Source organism: Pseudorasbora parva, chromosome 9 (assembly GCF_024679245.1).
Source record: "Pseudorasbora parva isolate DD20220531a chromosome 9, ASM2467924v1, whole genome shotgun sequence".
Classification (NCBI taxonomy): Eukaryota; Metazoa; Chordata; class Actinopteri; order Cypriniformes; family Gobionidae; genus Pseudorasbora; species Pseudorasbora parva.
In genome coordinates, this window is record NC_090180.1 from 6772017 (window position 1) to 6795145 (window position 23129).

The following is a 23129-nucleotide window of genomic DNA, read 5'->3' on the forward strand; positions in this document are numbered from 1 at the left end:
TGACAGAGGTGATTTATACTAAACGTTTCACACTATACGTTCAATGTCGATCTAGTATAGAAGGGAGAAGGCATCATATTGGTGAAAAATGGAAACTTAAACACCGCAGGCTGTGAAAACAGAAATCAAATTTCTATTTTGAGAAGGAAAATGATCAGTGTAGTGCGACAGATGTCATCACAAACCAGCCAGGATATTGAACTGGATGCTTTTGTAGCTGGAAAAGAAGGAATATTCAATAGATGCATGTTTTACTTATCTGGAATCATGAATTTTTATTAAGCAATAGAAAATATACACCAGGGAAAATAGCTTCCTTTATGAGTTCTCATTTTTTTCTCAATTTTAAACTTTTTCTTCAAAAATCAACTTACTTCCACTTTTGGAGGCCAGTGAAAAACAACAGTCAAATAATCCCACATCAAAACTGGATGACAAAAAACCTTCAGTCTTCACCAAAGTCCCATTTGACCAGACATCAGGGAAACGACACAAAACGTCTGGTTTATGGAACATGCGCAGCCATTAGGGGGTGTGCTGCTGGCCTTTCTCTTGAAATACTCTGCTAAGTATTTGTACCTCGGGGCCCCAGTTGTCTACCTCACTGAGGTCCAGCTCCGACTGAAGCTCTGGCAGGTCCAGAGAGCTGATGGAACCAGACAGGGAGCCGCGGCCCTCATAAGCGTACGTCTGAAGAGAATCATACGGAGGGCCACTCATGTCCCGGTCTGCCTCGACCACCTTGAGCTTAATCACCTCGTGGATGTCCTCGTCTGGTAAGGTCAGCGATGGGCTGAGAGCCTCAGTACCCATTGCCCTCCACACCTCCGACCGCAGGTCCTTCCTTATTCTCATCTCCTCTGCTGCCTCAGGGTTCCTCAGCGCCGCGATGTCAAAGGCCTCTGTGTCTTCCTCGCCTCCCCCCTCGTCATCGTACGTGACCACGTTCTCTCTGATATCCTCTGCTGAGATGATCAGAGGCTCCTTTTTGCTCTTCTTGCTACGCAGAGTGACAAACAGAACCACGATGGCTACAAGAGAGGAGACATAAGCTCAGTTTGTTCATCCATGTAAATTATGATGTGAATTAGCTTTATTACTATTGTGAGTTAGTTACGTATCACATGGGAGTGCAATCATCTGTCTGCTGACATTTTCATACAGAGAAACGCTTTGTCTGGGTAAATATTCACCTAATCACTCATGTATTGATGTGAAATCAATGATGTTTTGCCATAAATAGCTTCATGAGCCTCTTTATTCGAACAGATATAGCACTGTTCTAAAACCTAGTGAGCTGCCATACTGCCTATAGACAGCTTCTTTTTAAAGCCAGCATACAAAATATCCCAATACTAAAGCAATACTGATTTATAATGAATGGAATTTAATTTAGATTGCCTAAATCAATGTGCCACAAATAATGAACCTCATGTGAAGGGCAAGGGAGACTCTTGTTGCAAACAATACATATGCCCCCAGTTTCAAAGACAAGCCTTTAGCTTGTCCCAGACTAAAATTCACGTTTAAGCTGTTTCAACTGACATATCTTAAAAGATGTCACTGCCATATATATATATATATATATATATATATATATATATATATATATATATATATATATATATATATATATATATATATATATATGGCAGTGACATCTTTTAAGATATGTCAGTTGAAACAGCTTAAACGTGAATTTATATATATTATTATTTTTTTTTTTAAGACATGTTTATTAAATATACTTACATTTCCTAATTGAACTAAGTCCTTAATCTAAGCCCTGTGTGAGAAACCAGACCTTACATATCATACATACACTCACCTAAAGGATTATTAGGAACACCTGTTAAATTTCTCAGTAATGCAATTATCTATCAACCAATCACATGGCAGTTGCTTCAATGCATTTAGAGGTGTGGTCCTGGTCAAGACAATCTCCTGAACTCCAAACTGAATGTCAGAGTGGGAAAGAAAAGTGATTTAAGGAATTTTGAAAGTGGTATGGTTGTTGGTGCCAGACGGGCCAGTCTGAGTATTTCACAATCTGCTCAGTTACTGGAATTTTCACACAACCATTTCTAGGGTTTACAAAGAATGGTGTGAAAAGGGAAAAACATCCAGTATGCGGGAGTCCTTTGGGCGAAAATGCCTTGTTGATGCTAGAGGTCTGAGAATGGGCCGACTGATTCAAGCTGATAGAAGAGCAACTTTGACTGAAATAACCACTCGTAACAACCAAGGTATGCAGCAAAACATTTGTGAAGCCACAACACACACAACCTTGAGGCAGATGGGCTACAGCAGCAGAAGACCCCAGCAGGACCACTCACCTCCATTACAAACAGGAAAAAGAGGCTAGAATTTGCACGAGCCTACCAGAATACCAGAATTGGACAGTAAACAGAATGAGAACATGGACCCATGCCTTGTTACCACTGTGCAGGCTGGTGGTGGTGGTGTAATGGTGTGGGGGATGTTTTCTTGGCACACTTTAGGCTCCTTAGTGCCAATTGGGCATTGTTTAAATGCCACTGCCTACCTGAGCATTGTTTCTGACCATGTCCATCCCTTCATGACCACCATGTACCCATCCTCTGATGGCTACTTCCAGCAGGATAATGCACCATGTCACAAAGCTCGAATCATTTCAAATTGGTTTCTTCAACATGACAATGAGTTCACTGAACTAAAATGGCCCCCACAGTCACCAGATCTCAACCCAATAGAGCATCTTTGGGATGTGGTGGAACGGGAGCTTCGTGCCCTGGATGTGCATCCCACAAATCTCCATCAACTGCAAGATGCTATCCTATCAATATGGGCCAACATTTCTAAAGAATGCTTTCAGCACCTTGTTGAATCAATGCCATGTAGAATTAAGGCAGTTCTGAAGGCAAAAGGGGGTCAAACACAGTATTAGTATGGTGTTCCTAATAATCCTTTAGGTGAGTGTATATTAGGTGAACTAGTCTATGTTTTTTAGATATGACTATATTACTAACATTTCTCTCAACTGGATGAAGGATTTCACTGAGTTAAAGGAAAGATAAAAAAAGGTTACCTTAGCTTAATGTTGCTGTCTACTTCGTTAGTCATAACCTACGTAAGGCTGTCAACCCTGTTGAAAACACCCAGTTAAACCAACCTAAGCTGCTCACCTTTGCTGGTTTAAGACTTGCCAAGCTGATATTTATTTAGTTTAACTGCACAAAACCCCTCTAAAACCATGCAGCCAACAAACCAACATGACCAGGCAGGGAGACAAACTGACATTTGAAGACCAGCTTAGGCTTGCATAATGTTATCATCAGCAAAGTAGGTAGGCAGCTCAATAGACTTTGAAATAAACCTATTGAGTTTGAGTATTATGCATTGGTCTGGCAAAATCGTCTGTTTTGTGTTTTGCCATAAATGAACATCTAAATTCAAGAAGACTGTTTTGCCCAAAATTTGGATGTCTATTAAGTTATGTGAATGTTTTACCCGTTGTTCCTGATTTCAGCCCACACATTTGTGCGGAATTCTTGAGTAGTGTCTATATTTGGCTTTGTCAGTTCCAGAGTGAGAGAGGGGGTTTTCACACTTTCTGCAGGCTGAAACTTCTCATCTACAACCAGTGAATTTTAAGCAGTGTTTCTTAGGACGTCAGGTCAAATAAATAAGAAGAAAAGAACATCTTGAATATACATCATCCCACAATTCCTTGGATTTGTCTATGAAAATTATAAAAAAACAATGTAAATATCATATTTGCTTGGTTATCCTGCAGTATCCATCAGTCCATCCATCCGTCCATCTGTCCATCCATCCATCCGTCCATCCGTCCATCCGTCCGTCCATCCATCCACCCATCCATCCATCCATCCATCCATCCATCATAAACAATGTGAAAACAAAATACATAATAATTTTTTTTTTTTTTTTTTTACTATTTCACTCAAAGAACTATTTTTTTACTATTTCACTCAAAAATAAATAAATGAATACGTTTACTAGAGGATTCAAAACTTTGGACCCCATTTCTTTGATGGCAAATTCATTGAGGAAAGAAACAAGCTTTTCTCTTGGCCCTTGAGTTTTGAGTCTTACCCAAGAGGATGAGCACACATAGCAGGATGGCAATGAGGGCTCCAGTGCTGAGACCGGCCGAGGACAGGAAGGCTTGAGCCCTGCACACTGGCGTTCTGGCCCCGCGCTGGCACGGGCACACCCTGAGCGTAAGCGTGCTGGTGCTGCTGAGGAGGGGCTCTCCTCCATCCCACACAACCACGGGCAGCTGGTACAGCTCCTGTTCTGCCTGGCTGAAGCCTTGCCTGCGCGCCAACACGCTCACGCTGCTATCTGTCAGAGAGAGCAGAGGTTTATTCTCGCTGGCTGCATGCATGACGACGCCGTGCAACAGAAGCCAACAAAACAATTCGCTCCCCATCCTTGGCGGTTGCCTCTGAGAATGGAGAACAGCTTTTTGAATATTGCATTCTGTTACTTCATTTTAAAGCTGTCTGATATGGGTTTGGATTCTTCGCTGTTGAAATGACAACGTCTATAAAACGGCAGCCACAGCAGTATGATAAAAGACAACATTTATTAGAAATGTGATTTTTAATGTTACTGGTTCAATAAGTAAAGCAGGCCGATATATTTAGACAAATAAATTATAGCCAAATGATAATGGGACCCCATAATTTTCTAGTTGGCCTATCCACCTTATTTTGCAAGGCGGAAGTATTTTTTGTGAATGTAGGACACTTCTGATTAATTAGCCATTATAGGTAAATACCTAGAATAACACATTGCAGTAAATTGCTAACCTATTTGTGTTACAAATCTGTGTGTAATAAAAAATTATACAAAAATATATTAAAATAATATGGTAAGGAATACACATTTTTTTCTTGAGCTCCAAATCAGCAAATTCAAATGATTTCTGACTGATCATGTGGCACCACTGAAGTTCAGCTTTGCCTTCACAGGAACAAATAATTTTAAAATATATAAAAATAAAAGTCATTTTAAATTTTAAATGATATTTGACAGTATTATTGTTTAACTGTACTTTGTTTTAAAAAAAATGCACAAAAAAAAAAAGAAAAAAAAAAATTATTAGGCCCAAATATCTGAACAACAGCAGCAGTCAGATCATCAGAATTTAGTGTTATACAAACCAGAAAATTTGCAGTCAGCAATAATTATTTACATGTTCATGTTTATGTTTTCTGATTTATATTGGTCCATCTTACAAAAAAAAAAAAAAAACCTTTGCTTTTCTGCTGTTCCTCCCTTACAGGAGTGTTGGAGCGCCGGTGTGCTGACAGACTGTAAACCCCACACAGTGACAAAAACATCATGCTTTATTAACTCCCTACAGTGCATGCTCCAACTTTTCTTATTTTTGAAAGGCTTGTGCAAGGTTTATCACCTCCTCTCTAGCTGTCGCTACCTTGCTTTCTTACACACGCACACACCCACCAACAGGCATGTCCTAAGCATCTCAGTGTATGCATGGTCATGCAGCTTCTTCACATTGCAAATGTGGTTTGATCTAGTGTCTTCAGACTCTGCAGCCTGGGAGGATTTGAGGGGGTTTGGGATCCAACATTAACCCTGTCTCCCTCTGAATATTAGCCAGCGGGAGAGCAAGAACGTGAGTTTGGGCTTAGCACTGATGGGGGCATTTTTATGTCAATCATGCTATTCAAATGCACCATGTTTACATCGATGGAGAAATTGTCTGTTTTCAGTTCCATTCGTTAACTGTGATTGCTAGAAAAACGTGATAGTATTTACTATTCTCTTTGGTGGGGTCAGTGGCATCCACACCCAAATCTTCACCAGTGCAGAGGATGCAGGGCCGTTTCTCTTAAGGGGTTTAATGCTTGCAGCACCAGCACTGATTGTGCATGCAAGATACTAGGGAAAGAAAAGTTTTCAAACTCAAGGTTACGTTAACACTACCAAAATTAGCATCTCTGAAATATTTACGCATAAATCAGCCCTTCATGTAGTGACCCCTAGGTTTAGCTCATTTGTGTTTGATTTCATGCTGTAGGGGTTTTATGAAATGGCCTCCAGGTAGACTCCATTTAATCTGTCCAAACACTATTAAAAAAATGGACATGAAAAGACAGAGGGTGGAACGATCATTAGCGCATCTTTACAAACAACATAGAAAACGTGGTCTGTAATTATACATGGATGGGAAATTCACAGTTGTGCTTTGATTTATGTAGCAGTGAGTCGTAAACACTTTCCCTGTTAAAATACATGAGAGCGAATCATGCATGTACTGTGGATAATTAATCATCACTGTGAGATGGGTCGTGCAAAAAATATTCAAAAAATAAATAAAGTAATAGGAAATAGCAACAACAACAACAACAACAACATATACTGCCAATACTGCAGTTCTGGCATGAGTCCTGATCTCTCTAGCTGCTATAACTTAATGTGAGTGTTTAAATGGTGGAGATAAATGGCCTGAGAGAGACCTGCAGTGAAGTGGCCCAGGAGGAACCCTCTCGATGTAATGTGTTCCATCCCAGATGACACAAACACAAACACTCTTGCCAAAGCCGTGGCACGCTGTCAAACTTGATGTAGGCTATCTTTGTGAATGTGGCGCACTGTGCATTCCCTCACCCATTCTAGTGAAGCAGTGGAGAGCTTCATTACGAATGCTTCCTGGATTCAGAATATGAACTATGTCGAAAAATGTAACAGTCAAGATGATTATTATTCAATTGAACTCACCGCCATTTCCCGGGGGGAAAATAAGTGCACCTCCGGAGGGAATTTCCATCATATTTTCTTCCGCCTCACCCTGGCGAGCACTATGGTCATGTGGACGCTGGCATAATGACAGCAGTGCCAGGAGAGAAACATCTACGTGATCAAGGATGACAGCCCCACACGCCCACTCAATCACAGCAAGCGCAACAGAGCATTCCTCAAGTGTGTTCCGAGGAGTGCGCCAACCCCCAACGCGTAAAATGGCCCATAATGGTCCATCCGGTGGGATATTATTTAAGGATGAAGTGGCCTGGGGGGGACCTTGGCTAGGATACAAATTCAAATAAAGCTCCTCTGAACTCTGCTTTTAGCATCTGCCTTGATTGCCCTGTTAAACTCAGACCGGTCCACCTGCAGTCCCGATTCACTGAAGCAGCAGTACGGCATTAAAAGAAAATCATTACAGCCCGGCCGTCTCCACCAGGGAGCCTTGAGCTAACATAAACACAGACCTGGTTTCCAGGGAAACGGTACCGTTGGCCTTGCAATGATATTAAAGAAAGCGCAAGAAGAGGAGGGGAAGGCAGAAACTGAGGGTGATCTGTGTGACAACATGTGGTACTAAATATGTTTGTGGAGAGGCACTGAGGGTTTGCCCTGAGCAAACATCAGGAAATCAGTTGGAAAACATTAGAAAGATTCCATTACGGAGAAGCCATCGGAGAGCCTCTTTAGATCAGTCGGATCTTATTTGACTTTCATGAGAGCCTGTGTACAACTTAAGTACTGAATATAGAATTTGTTTTTGCAACCAACTCTTTAAATACAGGCTTGATTCATCAAACTATTTCTAATGAGATGTTTTACCAAGCTGAAACAAACCCTATGGGAGCGGCTTTGTTATTGTTTGTACTTTACCTTCATTGTCCTTCAGAGTGAAGTTTGGATTCGTCGGAAGGTCTTCTGGTAGAGCAAAGGTGAACCTTCCGTTGGCGAAGTTGTCCTTGTCTGTGGCCCTGATGATCTGAATGACCTACGAGGAGAAAGAAACCGTAGAGAAACCGTAAAGCTCAAGCTTAGTTTTTTTCTTCTTTCAAAATTAAAGTTGAATGGTAAGTGGCACTAAAAATATCTAAAACAGATGCCTTTGCTTCTCTGAGAGGCGGGTTGTTTCACTCTCTATAACCCAGAAATGTAATTGGACCACCTGGGCCTCTTCTTCCTCTCCTCTTTTGAAAGACATTAACTTCAGACTGCTGACCCGAAGCCCTTTGGCCAGTTGGGTGTCTGGATTACAGTCATTGAAAAGATAGCTGGTTTGAAGCATTGCTCAGCCTCATGATGTTTTGTCAGCTTGTTAACCTAATTGGCTCCTGCTAGCACATCAGTTGCAAGTGGGAATCTCCTCATGCAGAGTCTGGACCAATTATTGAAGCCTTTCACCTGTCTGTGCTGCACGACCCATGTTAGACCAGGGGTTTCTCTCTCTAGGGCACTTTCACTTCAGAGCATGTGGTGTGGATTCGAGTCGGTTTGACGGAAGAGTTTGGAGAGTTTGTTTGGTTTTATGGTAGTTCTCTTGCAATTGGTATGAAACCAACCTGTTCTAATATGTGGAAGGGAACCGATATTCATTACATATAATTATGTAACTCTGCCTTCTGCCATCTGGGAACAGCTCACATTTTGGTGGTTAATCCAAAGGGATACATCAGAACTAAAAAAATAATATTTTTTACGGCTGCATCAGAAAATAAATGCAGCCTGAGTGAGCATAAGAAAAGACGATTCGGTAACACTTTACTCCAAATCTCACAATTAACTAGTTGCTTACTAGCAGGCATATTACTAGGATATTGGCTGTTTATTAGTACTTAAAAAGCACATACAGTATTAATGCCTTATTCTGCATGACCATATTCTACATCCCTTATTCCTAACCAATTTCTATCCAACTCAAATTTACTGATGCAAAAGTTATAGTTAATAGTTAAATAATAGTGAGAACTGGACCCTACACTCTTAAAAAAATAAAGGTTCTTAAATGGTTCTTTGGCAGGGTGTATGGTTCTTTGAAGAACCTTTAATATTTTCTAAAAAACCTTTCTATTGCACAAAATGTTCTTTGTAGTGCAAAAAGCTTCTTTAGACTATAAAATAGTTAGGAAAAGAATTTTCTTTAAAGAACCTTTGAATGAATGAATGAATGAATAAGACATTTATATAGCGCTTTCATATGTACTACCAAAGCGCTTTACACTCCTGTCAGGGGTCTGACCAGGCTCAGCCCTGCTTAGCTTCAGTGGGAAACCAGTTTTGGGCTAAAGGGTGATATGGCTGCTGTTCACAAAACGGTTCTTTGGAGAACTCAAAATGGTTCCTCTATGGCACCACTGTGAAAACCCATTTTTGGTTCTTCCTGGCACCTTTATTTTTACGGGTGTAATCGAATGTAATTACCAGCTTTGTAAACATTGACACGGTTGCTGTTTAATTGTTTGTATTGACAGTATGTGTATGTTTTTATTGTGAATATATGTATTGTGTATGTTATTTTATTGTTTATGCTGACCTGCCAAAGGACTGCGGGTGAAAATTAGCTTTGAGCTAAATATGGTAGCCTACAATACATGAAATGGAAACATTTATGTTAAAAATTGTACATGGTCCTTTTTATAAATAAATTAAAGTAAGTAAGTGTGTGACCAAAAATTCTACATGCCACAAACTTACATCCATAAATTCAACACACTTTTAGCTGTAAAGGTATGGCATAGGGATGCACGATATTGGATTTTTGCCGATATCCGATATGCCGATATTTTTCAGCTCATTTTTTGCCGATGCCGATACCGATGCCGATATATGTTTATTTTTTCCCTTTGTTTGGAAACAACACCATTTTGAGCAAAAACTATTTTTTTTCATTCTGGTTTCAGATTTCTGAGGTATCCTTACTAAAAGGATTCTTGTTGAAGATAAATAAATGTTAATAAAGTTCTTTTTATGATAAGAGTACATTAAAAGCTCTGAAAATAACAATAATAAAGTCAGTAATTTTTCACCCCAGATGCAGCTGTAACCTAAATATTGTATTTTTGGATTTAACGTTTGTGCACATGAAGTGGGGGTGGCATGACATCCATTGATGCTGTCTTTTAATTCTACAATTATTGTAGAGCTCCTTGGATTATTTTTCATCATCCATTTCGTAAATTTTTATTACAGATTAATACACTGTATATAAAAGTATTTAATTTTAATAAAAGTGTCATGCTTGTGATTTATGACATCATTACTGATTTGTTTATTCAGAACAAGAAGTAACTTCAATTTATTTGTGTATTCTACTTTTCATTGTATTACTGTAACAACAGCGCCCCCACTACATGTATAAATATATAGCGGTCTAGCTGGAGGGCACTAGGACCTGGAGGAGCTTCTGCTGCTGTGGAGGCTGCCGCACGCGCTAGAGGGGGAGACGCGATTGGGCTTGTTTTGGGCTAGTTTTGTTGTGAAAACGTGGCAAATCTGCTGCTGATGGTCACGTCCTTCTGTACGTGCATTCAGAAATTCAAGGCAGCCTTTAAAAACAGTCAATATAAATCACTGTACATGCAATGTATTTTCTTGTTTTCACTTGAAGAATGACTGCAGTGCTGACATGGTCTCATCGCTGTAGCACTCCTTGCACACGTGAGTTATTGCAGGCGCATATCAACACGTTATCATATCGGCAAGGCATATCGGCATAATGTTTTCATATCGGCCGATGCCGATTTTTATATTTTAAGCGTTTATCGGCCGATTCCGATGTCGTGCCGATAATATCGTGCATCCCTACATATAATGTCAAACATACTGAGTGCTTTTTTTTAATCACCTTCAAGACTTGATGCTTTCAAATCTATCACACTTTTCTCACACTTTCAGTGGTGCAAAGTAGAATAGAACTTGGGTTCGGACCAAGCAAGAGTGTGAAAACCACCAGTGTCACTACATTACAACTTTCTTCCCTAATTACAGTGCATGGCCTCATGCAGAGCACTGTTTTGGATCAGTGCATTGCAGATCAAAAGGAAAAAGCTTCCAGTGAGTTGATGCCAGTACAAGTAACATGGTTCTGCCTTATCTCTGTGGAAACACTTAATCAAGAGCCACAGCATGACCACAATCCCTGGTTATCTTACAAAGTTACAATCACAAATTTCAGTAATTGGGACGAGGATTTTATTTAGATGTTAGATGGACCGATTTGAGCCCAGCAGACCAAAAGTCATAATTAATGAGAGCCCGTATCTACGCTTATGAATGGACCGCTGCCTTATAAAAAACAGTAAATGGGTTACTGGGCTTGAATGAAGTAGAATTTAACAAAAAAAAAGCACCATGGTGCTTTAAAAACAGCCTTTAATTAAGCAAGGCTTCAAAATGAAAACACAACTATGGACATTAATCACACACATTCTTTCAGGCAGAATAATTTAACCATACCTTTAGACTTGGATTAAATCGCTCTATTCATATGGATTCATGTTATAACACTTTTATGACCTTTTAGGGTCTTCTACGATTTGGTTACCTGGACTATCAAAGGAGAGACAGAAACTTCTCAAGTTTAATTAAGAATATCTTATTATGGGTTTGGAATGACATGAGGGTGAATTAATGATGACATAATACCTTATATGGTTTACCACCAGCACAGCAGACACAAATGACCAGAGAGTGATATTTAATCACCCAAAAAAAAAAAAAAAAAAAAATAGGAAACCCTGCATTGTCGCCCACTGTGTGTGAATTGTGTGTGTCAAACCGCTTAAATCATAATCTCATTCAAGGGTAAAGCTATAACGGCTATGCCGCTGCACTGCTGTGCAATGCTGCACATGGGCCCACATTTCAACGTGCAATGATTAACATTTCCTGTGAGCCATTCTTAGTGCGCTTGATGCGGACTCCTATCTGCCGGTGAATACATTGGTACATGCTGAATTATTTATAGGTTTAAGAGCCTCCGAAGTCTGTCGGGCCACAGATAAATCCATCCTTGATGGTGTCAGACATATCATAAAGGAAGCGTATGCGTTTCTCATTTATGCATGTGTCCCTAGCATTTGTGTACATGGGAACGTGTGGGTTCATACATATGGGAGAACTGAAAGGCAAAATTAAAGCATGAAAAAAGACTGTTGGAGAAAATAACAGGGCAGGAGAAAAAGACAGGGGAAAAGTGCAGATAGGAAAAACGGTTTCAGATGGGAGCTGACAGGTCGAAAAAGAATGATAGGGACACACACAGAAAAGGACTGAGAGGTGATAACTAACCTGGCCTGCCTTGGAGCCTTCACACACAACCAGAGCGCTGTCTGTGGCAATATAGGGGGCATTGTCATTGACATCCAAGACCTGGACTGTGACTGGGACATAGCTCACCAGATTTGGATTGTCTGGAAAAAAAAAATATGACAAATATTCAATCATGGATATTTTCTGTCAGGACAATTATAAAATAACTGGCAAAACAACAATGAATGAATGATGTATGAGGGATTTCACATGATTGAATTCATGCCATATCAGAACAAACTGGCGTGAAGCTTGAATCAGCAATATTTGCTGATATACACCACATTTGATTTACAATACAGAGATACTGTGACCCTGTGTAGACTTTTTAGACTCTTACTAGTTTATTTGTGTCCAACAGTACATGCGTCACAGATGAATTGTTGTTTCACCACAATGTAATTAACAGCAAATTTTAATAACTCTGTATTGTGTTTAATAATATTCTATCATGGAATTGAAATTTTAGACATTTATTGAACAAAACGACTGACTCCTTTGTTTTGTTAGAGCTAATTTTCCATTTGCATGTATTTCAAATATGAAATTAAATTATATTTTCAAATGTTTTGCTTAATTTGACAAAATCACTGCACACATCACATCTCATATTTCATTTCACATGACTTACATGGCAAAATTAATGCATTTGTTACATTATTTATTTTTGATGAAGTCAGTTCATAAAAATAAAAACATTTTAGTTAATGTTGGCTCAGGTTTATTAAATAATATCAATAGATACAACTTTTAATTTTAAATTTTAATAACGCAGACCTATTAGCAAATGTTAAAATTAACATCAACTAAGATTAATAAATGCAACAGTATTTTAAGCATTGGTTTTACAGCTAAGACAAAAGCTGTGATCCAACGCCCTGCGTTAAAATAATAAAACTCACTAATCTAAGGTAGAATCTGTAGAGAGAGACTGTAGGAAACCAAGACCAAAACCACCTCCTCCCCCTTCCCTTCCCTTCCCTTCCCTTCCCTTCCCTTCCCTTCCCTTCCCTTCCCTTCCCTTCCCTTCCCTTCCCTTCCCTTCCCTTCCCTTCCCTTCCCTTCCCTTCCCTTCCCTTCCCTTCCCTTCCCTTCCCTTCCCTTCATACTACAGATGATGTATTTTGTGAATCTATTGTTTTATCCCTTTCATGTCCAGTGTCTTTTTAAAGGTCTCGATTGGTAAATTGGCGTCAACTTTACTGTATAGTCACTAGTAGGATGAGAAGGATTGAAACATATGAGATTTCTGTGCTCTTTTTTGAGTGATCTTTGAAAGATATCTAAAACCTCTCCTCTGAGACTAGGTGATTGTGTTGCAAATATTTACAACCTTTTGTTCTGGTATGTGTATATAAGGAAGGCCAGCAGAGCTCCCATTTGGGAACATTCTTTAGCCAGGGCCCCCATGCCGTGTCGTGTCCATGTCATAATAGTACTCACACAAGCAGTATGTATTGTGCACGATATAATGACTCTTTGAAACTATTTTTATATTACTTAGTAATTGTGTTTTATATTTTTATGCTGAAAGTTGTGGACTAAGGAATCGTGATTTATTCTGCATCTTTCTGAAATCATTATTCTAGTAGTGTCGCATGAGGAGTAGTAGGAGTTTCCGTAAATCCTTTCGTCATGACTGAAGCATAGTGCTAAGCATGAGGGAAATCCGATTTCTGACTGTCACTGTTATTAACAAGTTGCAGCTTCGTGACTATTACTAAAATTACACTTTTCATTATGAGTAAGTGCGACTCACTTAAAGGTAAAATAGTCACTTGGCCTCCTTTGTAATATCAGAACTGACTAATTTGTGTCCGTGAGATGATGTAATTCGCAAGCATTAGCCTCTGAGCGACTCCGGGTCCCAAGGTGGAATGAATATTTGAAATTAAGAGGTACTAAGAGAAATCAACAAACTAAATTAAATCACAACTAAAATGATGAGCTGTTAAGCTGCAAACATAACAAATTTAAGGAAGTCACATAGAATTGGAGTCAGATAAAATTATTAACGGAGTCAGATATGGAAATCGATAACAATAAATAAAGTGAATTTAACAGAAATGGTGAAAAGGCTTGTCCTTCAACCAGGCCGTTAGATTCGGTTATTGGGCGGATTAACGGATGGACCTTACAGTATTTTTCATTGTTAGTTGATGTTAACTGATGTTAACAAATTGAACCTCAGTGTAAAGTGTTACCAAAAAAACTTTATTAAAGCAAAACATTTTGTTGGGGTGGAAATGACACCACAATCATTTTCACACAATACATTTTGAGAAGAATCCTTAAGGTTTTCAACATATAAGTAAAGGCAAAATGTGAAAAATAAATCCTGAAAAGCCTGAAGTTACCATTTTGAAAACCTTACAGTGAGATATAAATGATTCATGCTTCTCTCGTGGGATTCACTGAAGCGTGGCATGAATTTAAAATTGGTGTGGGAAACATTAGACCCATTTTGCAGTTATTGGACCCATTTCGGACACAACGTCATTCCGTATGATGCAACTGAGATATATAATGCCCTATAACATTATCAGTCCACTATCAGCAAGAGTTAACAGAGGGCAGGTTTAGCTCATTAGCTGAACACCACTGTGAAGAAAAGCGAAGAGGAAAGATAATTGCTTAGATAAGCATCTGTAAAAAAAGAAAAAGAAACAAATAGGAAAAAGAGAAGAATTGATTGACCCTGTCCACCTTCAAAACCACACGAGCATGCTAGCAGCAGCCTCAACATCAATCCCACAATGCAACACTCCTTCAAGGAGACATTTGTTTTGGTCAGTATCGATGATTTCGACTTCAGGGCCTATGATTCCCTCTTGGACAAGGTGTTCCCTGTCCAAACTTCAAGAAGAATGCTTGATTCAAAACGAAGATATCATTGGTAAAATGGTTCCCTATGTTTTTCTTAGAAACCAACATACAAAAAAAAAAAATCAATGAATACAGACAGGATTCTGGCCTGAGAGCAATACATACCAATCTCTGAAGCCATCACTGTGATGTTGTGCCAGGCTACCTCTTCTCGGTCTAGACTCCTGGTGGTTGTAACAAGTCCACTGTCAACATCAACGCTGAAAAGTGCATCACCTTCTGCATTTTGATCAATGGAATACCTAAAATTGCAATACAGAAGTAAAAATTTAAACTCAAATATATTATTCAAGTTATGATGACGTACTTCAGATGCAGTTATAAAGATTTTAACGCTTAAAGAAATGGCGTTCTTGAGTTTAAAAATGAATTCTGTTAAACAATGATTATCAAAAAGTAGAATTAGTAAATAGCTTTTATGAATGCCGTAGTTGTTCTTTTGCCGGGGAAAAACTGAATATGAATGGACTTTATGCACTACTGTGGCCACTGCGACTTCTGGTGAAGTGCAAGGCATGGAAATTAAAAAAAAATGTCATAATGACTAAGTCATTGAGTCATTCATTCAATTTGTTCAAACAGCTGATTCATTCAAGAGTGAAGTAAATGATTCTCTTTATGAATGGTCCACTGAATCATTTGTTCACCCGATTTGTTCAAAATCAGAACGCAAATTCAATGTGTGTTGAGAGGAGACGAACAGCTCTGCCTTGTGTTTATATTTTCATTGTATTGTCACTGTAAATTAACACAGTATTAACTTTTAATTTATTTGCACTTGTGATATTCAGAACAGAAAAACTATGCACTACCATATGATGTAAATAAAACATAAACCGGGGCATTTTTTGCCCCCATATCTTGTATTTTAGGCTAATTTTAACAAATTGTATAGGCTCTATAACAGAGTGAGTTGTTGCCCTGCATCATATTCATCATCTTTCAAATAATCAGTTAAATTGACAGCTATAATATATATATATATATATATATATATATATATATATATATATATATATATATATATATATATATATATATATATATATATATATATATATATATATAATGTTATACTTGTTATATATGTATACTTGTTTTTTTTTTTTTTTTTTTTTTTTTTTTCTCCACTCCGATTTCTCAATTATTTTACCTGCACTCTCAATTGCCTACTGTTGTTCTGTCTACTCTGTTTGTCAATTGGCTTTATTATTGTTTGTTTATTGTAAAGTGTCCTTGAGCTCTGAAAAGGCGCTATATAAATACAACTTATTATTATTATTATTATCAACAGTTAGAAATATGTCAGGAAGAGGAATATACTCAATGGCGTATATATTAGCATTATTCGCTCTAAAAACTCACCTGACTTTGCTTCTAGTGCTGTCTGGGTCTTGAGCTGTTACCATGGCAACCTCTGTCCCAGCCGGAGCGTTTTCATACACGTCCATGATATAGTAGTCCATAGTAAACACTGGAGGCTCATCAACATCCCCAATGATGAGCTTGAGCGTAGTGGTGTCTTTAAAAGGGCCCAGGTAAGAAAAACGCGGATCCAGATGGGTGTTGACACCTTCAATGTTCAAAGAGTATGCCTTCTTCTTCTCGTAGTCCAGAGGCTAGAAAGAACATCAGCAATCAGATCAAGGGAGAAGCGGAAATTGAAAAGACAGGGCATGGCTGAATGAGCAAACATAAGTTAACTGTAGAACCCAAATCTGAAGCATCGGTTCTGTGTGAACATCTAGTTCAGACCTTTCTGAGGGAGATGATTCCTTCTCTTTTGTCACTGTCTGTAGAGATGGAAAACATGGCAGCTCCTTCTTCATTGGTAATTCTGTATGTCATCTCAGCATTGACACCAAGGTCTTCATCATTGGCTTTGATTTTACCAACTGCTTTCCCCACCTCAGCAGATTCTGGCACATAAAGCTGATAGTTCTCTGAAGTGGAGAAAAAAACATAAACACAACAGATGGGATTTCATTAAACATCTCAAAGCTTTTGATGCAAATATTAAAAAGTGTTGCTTGCGATCAGTTAATTTAGAGGGTTTATATGGGATAAACCTGAGCAAGCTCAATAAAAGTTGTTTATTTTCACAAAATAAATCTCAAACGAATGCAGCCATTTGGGATAAATTCACGGTACATTCAAAGGATTTAGGGATTAGATGGTCTCTGTAGAAGGGGTGTACTTTAAAAAAATCCAGACTTTTTTTCAATGGTGAAAGAGACTGAGTGAAACTGAGACTCATACTTTGAGGGAATCGTGGTGGATTGTCATTGACATCGGTCAGTGAGATGTTGACTGTGGTAGATCCGGACAGACCACCAACAGAGCCGGCCATGTCTTTGGCTTGGATGATGACGGAGTACATCTCTCTAGTTTCTCTGTCCATGTTCGGCAAAGCTGTCCTGATGACACCTGTGACCCAGAGGACAGAAAGCATACATGACCGCGGACCAACGTGCCACATGTTCAAAATGGTATTCCCATTTTCTCCTGTGTTAAAATGAAGGTGTTAAAGTACAAAAATTAAAATGACCTACATTCCTACACCAAGCAATGGTCGAAAAAGAGCAGTTTAAACATTCAGACATCTTCATGTTTTCAGAAAGGAAGTGAAATAAGTTTAAATATTTTTTTTTTTTTGGGTGAACCATGCCTTTAAATCAAGCTTCTAGTCGTTCGATGGCATTTCCAGCAATAAGAGCCCTGTTCACTGGAAGGGTACGTGTCCAGAATATCATGTGCACACTGCAGATCTTTGACCCCTAGTTATTGAGGCGGTGAGCTCACAACGAGTGGTTATCCTCTGATTTGCCCCTGCTCTGACCTGGTACAGGTTCTTTTCGAGCTTGACAACACACCAGCGGACAAGTGCTGACCCCTCTTCTCCATGCACTGTTCGTATATGGCGTAAGCCCTTAGCATGAACCTTCCTGTTCAGATGTGCACATACACATGTGCAAAAAGCACACTGGTGATCATCTCCAGCATACTCCACAACTCTAAAGCAAAGTCTGCCATCTGCTCCAACTGTTCCCTCAGGAGATGGAGGATAAGATATGGATGAAGGGAAGGCTGCAAAGCAGAACAGCTTGGGTTTGCCATGTGAACTTGCATTTGAGCCCCTTTATTCCATGAGATCCCATGGTAATATTTACTGTGAAATGAGCACCAACTGGCAAGACAAACTTAGGCACCAGTGCACCAACACCCCCAACAAAGGGTGTCTTTACAAAATAATGGAAATCGATAGCATCATTTAAAAAAACATAACCTCTGTCAGTACATAGCACTATAGATACATTTTATTTACTTGTTGGTATCAGTATATATGTCTTGACAGTTTTATCAAATAACTGTACGAAAGGCCTTGAAATACTCAAGGTTACCCATCATCCTTATGGAGAAACCATAGTACATATACATACAAGCAAATATAGTACATATCTCATTGTTTTCTATTGATGTTTTACAGTTAAGTAAAACCTAAGAAGACCTAAATGTGTGTGTGTGTGTGTGTGTGTGTGTGTGTGTGTGTGTGTGTGTGTGTGTGTGTGTGTGAGCCTGTTTATGTGGTTTATGAGGACACAAATTTATATAACTACATGGGTATTTCACTGGTATTATACTATAAATGTGGTTTATGAGGACATATCAAATGTCCTCATAATTCAAATGGCCTTAAAAACATACTAAATGATGTTTTTTTGAGAAAGTAAAAATGCAGAATGTTTCCTGTGATGGGTAGGTTTAGGGACAGGGGCAGTGTAGGGGGATAGAAAATACGGTTTGTACAGTATAAAAACCATTACGCCTATGGAGAGTCCCTGTAAATCACATAGACCAACATGTGTGTGTGTGTGTGTGTGTGTGTGTGTGTGTGTGTGTGTGTGTGTGTGTGTGTGCATGCTTGTTTTTGTGAAATATCAGGACACAAATTTGCATAATGACATGGGTATGACATTAGCCTGGATGCCAGCCGAACTTAGCCCCACCGACAAAATTTTTAGGTCGGGCAGTTCGGTCTGGCCTCGCTCCATAGAGGAGTGATTATCTCCAAACAGAAACTGTTCGGACCAATGAAACCATCAAGGTGGGCTTTAGACGATGACGGACAGATGATCAACAGTAATGTAATCATCACGTCATCAAAGGGGTTTGAATTATATCAAATTGTCAAATTTTAAATGGAGAGCTTGTTTGTATATGCATTTACCTTCACAATTTCTCTCAGAAATGATGATCATGTTGGGTAAGTACTCTGTGTATCATTAAATTCTTTAATTTTTTTACAAAACCGGCTAAGATCGTTTATTCCAGCGCACGTGCAGACAGGGTTGCCAAGTTTTTACAACAAAATCCGCCAACTACTAGCCCTAAACAATAGCTTCTTGGGGGGTTCTCTGGGGAAAAAATGGTGTTTGGGGGGTAAAATGTGTGTTATTTTGGCAAGGTTGCCTGCTAAAATTCGCACTCATGGGTCTATATATATCTATATATTACACATAGTCGCTTCAACCCGCGGACATAGAAAACAACCGAAAAAAAAAGGACTTGGCAACACAGTGCAGTTGAACCCTGTCTGTTGACATTTGACAATGCGTCGCTTCATTGCTCTGATTGGTTGTAGGTCTATCCAATTGAGGTCTTTCCTGGTTCGGTTGAAACACGCCTCATAATCACAGCCCAATGGAGCAATTTCAGACTCATATTCTGACTAGAATTGAGTATGACCACGTCAGGCTAGTATGACATGGGTATTACAAGGAGTTGGTGAAATATGAGGACATTACCCATGTCCCCTTTTTTCAAGTTTTTCAGAGAAAGTAAAAATGCAGAATGTTTCCTGTGATGGGCAGGTTTATGAGCAGTGTAGGGGGATAAAAAATACGGTTTGTACGGTTAAAAAAAATTATGCCTATGGATCACAACAAGAAACGTGTGTGTGTGTGTGTATGTGTGTGTGTGTGTGTGTGTGTGTGTGTGTGTGTGTGTGTGTGTGTGTGAGTGCACATGTTTTTCTAGCCTGGTGTGGACTTCAATCTGAATGCATGCAGACTAATGGGGACTTGTGTCACCATGGGTACAAAAGCTTATAAATCATACAGAATGAGTTATTTTGAAAATGTAAAAATGCAGAAAAGTTTTGTGTGATGGGTAGGTTTAGGGACAGGGGCAGTGTAGGAGGATAGCATATACGGTTTGTATGGTATAAAAACCATTACGTCTATGGCGAGTCCCCAGAAATATATTTATAGTATATAGCCAATTTGGCTAATTTGCTAAATGTTTAAAAAGTTACCAGTCATTCAGAACTTCTAATAACCAAAACAAAACAAAGTGGAATTAATGAGTTTTAATTAAGTTCTTTGAAAGAAAAAGAAAAACAGCGCGAACGGAAACAAAAAGAAAAACAGCACAAACGGAAAGATAAAGTGTGAACTATATTATTTATCTCGGAATCATATTTATTCAAGCCACAAAAGAAAACCTTTTTTCTGTTACTGAAAAATGCACAATACACAATCTCCAAGGGTGAAGTCATTACATACATATACTTATCCTAAACTATTGTATTTCAATGAAAAAAACTATGATGAGTGGCGTGTTGGTGCAGCATGATTTTGAACAACCGGAGTCTTAGGTGCCGCCGGTGTGTGTACAGTCATTAAAAAAAACAATGTCTTCAAATGTTTAAAGCACTGCGTTTCTCTCAAAGAGTGACCCTAGTTGTTTTGCTAATATTTGAGGGTCCTTTTAGCGGAATGATTCTGTTAGCGATGCAATGCAAAGTGATAGAACATCCTTTATTAATCATAACCCGCCAAATTGGCTATAGTGTGTCGATAGGCGTTACCAGCCACAGTAAATTTTCCCCTGGTGTTTATTTGAAACCCTGATTGTAATCATTTTGATCACACCTTTTAATAATTGCTTGAGATCATTGTTTCTGCTAAACGAATACATGATGTTAACTAACTGCATGACTATTATCTCATAACTGTACATTTTTGGACATTACTTTGAACGGTTACCTTACATTTTTTTTTTGTTTTTTTTTGGTAAAGCTACTTTGAAACGATATGTATTGTAAAAAGTGCTATACAAATAAATATGATCTGAACTACACCATCAGGCATAACACTATGGCTACCTTCCTAATATTGTGTTGGTCCCTCTTTTGCTGCCCAAACAGCCCCGACCCATCGAGACATGGACTCCACTAGACCCCTGAAGGTGTGCTGTGGTATATGGCATCAAGAAATTAGCAGCAGATCCTTTAAGTCCTGAAAGTTGTGAATTTGTGACTCCATGGCTCGGACTTGTTTGTTAGCACATCCCACAGATGCTTGATTGGATTGATTTAAATCTGGGGAATTTGGAGGCCATCAACACCTCACACTCGTTGTTGTGCTCCTCAAACCATTCCTGAACCATTTTTTGCTTTGTGACAGAGCGCATTATCCTGCTGAAAGAGCCACAGCCACCAGGATATACTGTTTCCGTGAAAGGATGAACATGGTCTACAACAATGCTAAGGTAGGTGGTATGTGTCAAAGTAACCTTCACATGGATGGGAGGACCATCCAACAGCAGAACATTGGCCAAAGCATTACGCTGCCTATGTATCTTTGTATTAAAGTGGTCATGAACTGGACTTTTTACTTTTTTATACTCTTGTCTGAAGTCAGCTTATTACATTCATATATTTTACATTCAAAAACATTCTAATGAATAAATGTTTTGAGCCTCTCTCCTGAACGCTCAGTTCTTATGGGCATTCCAAACTGAAGACTTGGAAGCCAATGCCCCACTGCTATGATTGTAAAATAGATTTGCATATTATAATGAGTTTCAACTCCCCCGTCAGAACACGTGGGGAATTGTTTTGAAAATGTCCAATGTGAAAGAATGGCAAGTGTAATGATTCGCCCATACATGCCCCGAGTCTGATCCTGAATCGCAGGACAAGAACACCTCAAATAGATATGATATTGCAGCCTGTGACAGCTTGGTAAGTTATTCCTAATTAAGTTTATTTCTAATGTATCTGTTTTTTCTAATTTTATTTGATAGTGTAACTGAAAATGATCTGTAACAATGCAATGCAATTCTATATATTCTTGTCGGATCCAATATAGAAGGCACAGCATTGTGTTTTAATCTCAGTATGTCTGCAAATCTCGACCTGTGTCATGAAATGTGAAATGGAAGTCGGGGAAAAATGTGTCTTACACACGTGAGTTGGAACTACATTAAAAATGAAGTGCATCCACTCATTCCTGATATTAGAATCGGAAAGAAACATATGCAGGGACTGTGTTCTTCAACATCCAGGCACAGTGCAGTATCTTACTCTCTTCGTCATGTTTATTGCTAGGCAGTGCGATCCGTTTAGCTCCGCGAGTCGGTGGGAGGGGCTACAAAAGCAGACATACATATTTATCTGTTGAAGCAGCGTTTCAGCATACAATGACCTCAGGGGTCGACATATTCTGAGTCAATAAAAGCACTTTGACAGACAAATAAGTTTTCAGCTCTGAAATGTACAGGAAATTCTTATATCACGATGAACTTTTATATATCAAAGGCTCAAGGGAAAGTTGATTTCTCAATTCATGACCCCTTTAACTTTTTGAGCAATTCAAGCTACAGTAGCTTGTCTGTTTGATCGGACCACACGGATCAGCTTTCACTCCCCACGTGCATCATTGAGCCTTGGCCGCTCATAACCCTGTCGCCGGTTCACTACTGTTCCTTTTCTTGGATGACTTTTGATAGACACTGACCACTGCAGACTGGGAACACCCAAGAGCTGCAGTTTTGGAGATGCTTTGACCCAGTCGTCTAGCCATCACAATTTGGCCCTTGTCAAACTCGCTCAAATCCTTACGCTTGCCCACTTTCTCTGCTTCTAACACATCACTTTGAAGACAAAATGTTCACTTGCTGCCTAATATATCCCATGATGAAGAGATAATCAGTGTTATTCACTTCACCTCATGATGTCATAATGTTATGGCTGATCGGCATATACACATACACTTGAAAAAATGCTATATACAGTATAAAGTATTTGCCAGAATGACAAATATGGAATTTCAATTTTATGCTATGTGTGAAAGTGCGAGATGGACAATTTATAT

At 38.9% G+C, this 23129-nt stretch overlaps 1 protein-coding gene across 1 annotated transcript in view; it reads right to left on the bottom strand.

The window, feature by feature from the left end:
* Positions 1-275: 275 nt before the first annotated feature.
* cdh18a (cadherin 18, type 2a) overlaps positions 276-23129 on the bottom strand; it is a 62150-nt gene continuing 39296 nt past the window's right edge. The window contains exons 5-12 of the mRNA XM_067453677.1: positions 17230-17397; positions 16726-16913; positions 16336-16589; positions 15076-15212; positions 12064-12185; positions 7654-7768; positions 4096-4347; positions 276-1031 (exon numbers count right to left, since the gene is read on the bottom strand). Of these exons, the coding sequence (XP_067309778.1) occupies positions 526-1031; positions 4096-4347; positions 7654-7768; positions 12064-12185; positions 15076-15212; positions 16336-16589; positions 16726-16913; positions 17230-17397 (1742 nt within the window). The 3' untranslated portion in view covers positions 276-525. The remainder of the gene's footprint in view (positions 1032-4095; positions 4348-7653; positions 7769-12063; positions 12186-15075; positions 15213-16335; positions 16590-16725; positions 16914-17229; positions 17398-23129) is intronic.